Raw genomic sequence first — 4,282 nt, 5'->3', positions numbered from 1 at the left:
AATAGTAGTGTGTCGTTTATTTTCTACTTCTTAGTGCAGGGGTCGGCAACCTGCGGCTCGCGAGCCGCATGCGGCTCTTTTGATGTTAAGTTGCGGCTCCTCGGCTCCATGCACAAATATTAATAATTAATTTATGTTATTTTCAAAACTCATCAAAATATTGTTCTGCAACACTTGTTAATTAATTAAATAATAAATTTAAACAATAATCACTCGCTATTCTATTAGAATATTTAGGTACACCCTATTTTTAATGTACTAAAAAACGTTTGTGGCTCTTTAAGAACTGGTAAATTTTGTAAATTGCATCTTTTGGCTCTTCCGTCGGAAAATGTTGCCGACCCCTGTCTTATTGCATTATAATGTGCCATTATAACATAAAAGCTTGTTATAGAAACATTTTTTTTTTTTTTTTTTTTTTTACTTTGTTTTAATAAAAAAAACTTAATTATCATCTGATAAATCATCGTCTTCCATGGACTCTTCATTGGCATCTCCATCACTATTATCATCTTTGTCCCAATCTTTCATCTTTGCACCTAACATAAAATCATCTTGTAAAATTTTCCATTTGCCTTTCTTTTCATCATCATTATCCATAATCTGGGGGCTTTTCCCCTTCAAACGATCAAGAAATTTTCCTTTTGTAAACTCTGACATGACCATGTCCTTTTTTCGTTCTAAAGGCCCCACTGAAGATAACTTTTCTTTCATCAACTTTTGATGTTCATTTACAGATCTGAATAACTGAACCATACCTTGTGTGGCAATTTTTCTCAACCTAACTTCTCTTGGATTATCAAGTACTGATGACTTTTTTCTTCCCATTGATTCCCATATTTTCCTCTTCTCTTCTTTAAAAAATTCACTTCTTTTTTCTATCTTTTTTGAATTCTTTGTTTTTGTAAGGCCATCTCCATCCTTAGTTTCTTCCCTTAGTCTTTTTCTGTCTGATATATCTTTCAATATTTCTTTATTTGTCTTTCCCTTTGCAAGCAACACTCTATTGCTTTTGGAAATGTCTTTAGATAAGATTCTAGCCACAACACTGGCCATTCCAGATTTTTCTTCAACATTTTCTTGTGGATTTCCTTCTGTACCTATGTCAGAATGTCTGTCATCTTCTAAGTCTGAAAGTCTATCTCCTGCTGAGTTTTCTGAACTATAATCATAATCATCTGTCTCGCTGTTCATGCTTGCCATGTTGATTTTGTTATAAAAACATTTTAGGGGTCTTTTATAACTATATTTATAACTTGTTGATAGTAGTTATTATGATTGAAGACTTGCATTATGTACAAATACAATATTTCATAATGGTAACAGTTTTCAGTTTAGACTAGAGTCAAATAATACGTGAACAATCAATAAAATAGTAAATACAAAATAATTATAAAGTAGTTTTAATACTAACGTTTAATTAAGTATCAAACAATGAATCTTTTTAAAAGAAATTATATTGCAGTTGAATTTGTCTGTGTTATTTACGGTTTTTAATAAACAATTAATTTATAGCCTCCCTTGTTTTGAAGTTGTAAATGGTAAGCGGGATGAAAATATGGGTATTTAATGATAATTCAAACCGATTTTCACTTTGATTATTAAAATATAAAAATGGTATGACGTCACACTTTTGCATTATAAAAAGCAATGTTAGAAAACGAATTTTAGCCGTTATTTCGCGTCTTAGAAAACTGTTTTAATAAATTGTAATAGGAATTGATTAAAATACTTTATGTTGACATTGACAGAGTTCAGACAAGATTTTGGAAAAATATCGTATTTTATGGAAAATTCAACTTCAATTTTGAGGGGGGGGGGGATGGGGTTGTAGGCTGAGGTATGACGTCATTTTAGAGGGTGTGGTCTGGTTTTTTGTGACGATACGTGACGGAGGGGAGGTGTAGGTAAAAATCGTCCAAAAAGCGTGACGTCATTTATGGATGACCCTATAGGCTACTGAGAGTGCCAGCAATAGATTTTTTTTTAATGGCAAAGCGGGCTGGTGACTAGACAATTCATGTAAAACTACTGCAGACAAGAATCTATCTTTGTTTGTTTTTTTTTTGTTTTTTTTTTTTACTTTCTCGTATATACGAAGTATAGAGAAAGTCTTGTAATCGTGCAAAAAAAATCGAGATTTTTACAAATCTCGACGTTTTACACCTCACTGATACGGAAAAACATAAGTTTGCAATCTTGTCCGTATGTCTGTGTGTCTGTCTGTGTGTCTGTCTGTGTGTCTGTCTGTCTGTCCGTGTGTAAACACGATAACTTGAGTACCGTTACTGCTAGGTTGATGAAATTTCATATATAAGTATTTTATCAAAATCGTAGATCCGTATTAACTTTTGAGCGATTTCCGATAACCGGAAGTGGTACTTTTTCTACTTTGAAACTTTCAAAAGCCTATAACTTGAGTACTATTTCAGATAGATAAATGAAATTTCACATGTAAGTAAAAGATCTAATTCTCTACCTTCTGTTAAATTTTGAGTCATTTCCGTTGACCGGAAGTAGTAATTTACGCTACTTCCGATTTCTCAAAAAACTAATGTAAATTTTAAAAGTACTAATAATATTGCGCACTATTATGCGCTTTTTTATTTGGCGTTCACTTGGTGTGCAATTAATTTGTCTACGAGATTTTATTCTATTTTTAAAACTTTAAGTAGGCTATTTAAAATGGATTAAAAATCATGTCTATAGCCCGAGTTCCCATCCCCTGTTATTTTATATAAGAATATTCGAGAAAGTTTAGAGGAGATCACTCCCGCTTCATTTTTTTTTGTGTACATGAATTAATATAGCGGATTTCAGCTATTCTTGCATCATTTTGTTTGACAAATTCGTGCACAAATGTTGAAATGTCAAACGAATCACTTTCTCCATATACAGTGTTTCTTCCATTTTTTTTCTTCGGGGGGGGGGGGGGGGGAGGGACTTGAAATTTTCAGGGGGAGGGGGGTGGTGGCGCACTTAAATTTCTGAGGGGGGGGGGGTGGGCACTGTTAAAAGTATATATTTTCTATATAAATTCTCGCTGAGAGGGGGGGCGGTGGTTTATACTCAAACCAATGTTATACAATCTGTAAAATATGTTGAAAGTAAGGGAAAACAGGTACTGATGAATTTTGTTTGTTTCTTTTCTTAGCTCAAAATTATTAATTCATCTGAGTTCCACCTGTAAATTATTTCATCTTGGTTTTTATTTTTTTAATTTATGGATTCAGATTTGACAATTACAATGGCTAAATTAAATTATTGAAATGTTGGAAGGATAAAAATTTTTAATAACAGAGTAGGCATAAATTCATTGATTCAAGTATTTTACAAAGCTATTTTTACTACCTAGTTTAAAAAAAAAAAGTTTAAACAAAATTTATTTCTGTAGTTTTTTTTTGAAGGTCATCAGTAGATATCACGTTTGTTGTTGAGCCACCCCCCCCCCCCCCATGGACGAAATGAGGGGACATAATATATAGAAAATATATACTTTACTTTAACCACAGTCTTCCCCGCTCCCCCCCCCCCCACCCTCGGGGAAATTTTAAAATGTGTCCGAAAAAAAAAACCAGTTAAAGGGCAAATGTGACTACAGCCTATGAGTAAACAACAAAATCTTATCTCTTAAGAAATATCATACATCAGTAAAATACGTCACTATTACATAAACTAATGTTTACTCGGCACATATATGTCTAAACAAACTGCGAAATGTAGATCTATATATTAAAAAAAAATTACTTACCCACAGTAACCACCCCTGCATTTTGTCTTGTGTGTCTCATGGGCGGTAACTGTGTATTTAACGTGGATACACTGGGTTGCCGCCCTTTGACCGGAGCGCCCGCTGGAGCAGTTGTATAGGAGAACATTCTTTTCTCAGACTGTGTCACGGTTAGGGGTGAGGACGGTCTTCGCTTGGTGGGGTGGTGGTCTTTGGACGATACCCCTGGGGGTGAGGGGGTTTTACTTTCAACAGTCAGGTCCGGTAACTATTTAATTACCTACAGTGCAGTAGTGGTCTTATTTTTTTTATAGTGCAATGGTGAAGATAATTTACTCCTACCGTAATTAGACCCTTGCCCATAAAAATAGTTTCTTTCAGGCATCTCTTCGGGCGCCCCCCCCCCCCAAATTTTTACCCCCCCCCCCCCCCCTTCGAACGAAATGAAATTTATATAATTTATATAGAAAATATATACTTTTAACAGTGTCCGCCCCCCCCCCCCCCCCCGAGAAAGTCTACCATCCCCCCCCCCCCACAGGATAATTTCAA

At 34.8% G+C, this 4,282-nt stretch overlaps 1 protein-coding gene across 1 annotated transcript; it reads right to left on the bottom strand.

Annotated features, from left to right (window-relative positions):
• Window positions 1-399: 399 nt before the first annotated feature.
• Window positions 400-1,203, bottom strand: LOC131949563 (RRP15-like protein). The gene has a single exon (XM_059311410.1). It carries the CDS (start codon window positions 1,201-1,203, stop codon window positions 445-447), a length of 759 nt encoding a protein of 252 aa, XP_059167393.1. The 3' UTR covers window positions 400-444.
• Window positions 1,204-4,282: the final 3,079 nt, after the last annotated feature.

This window comes from Physella acuta, unplaced genomic scaffold (assembly GCF_028476545.2).
Source record: "Physella acuta isolate Inbredline_101_S28 unplaced genomic scaffold, ASM2847654v3 ptg000700l, whole genome shotgun sequence".
Lineage (NCBI taxonomy): Eukaryota > Metazoa > Mollusca > Gastropoda > Physidae > Physella > Physella acuta.
The sequence above is the reverse complement of the archived record's forward strand: the minus strand, read 5'-3'. Positions and strand labels throughout refer to the sequence as shown.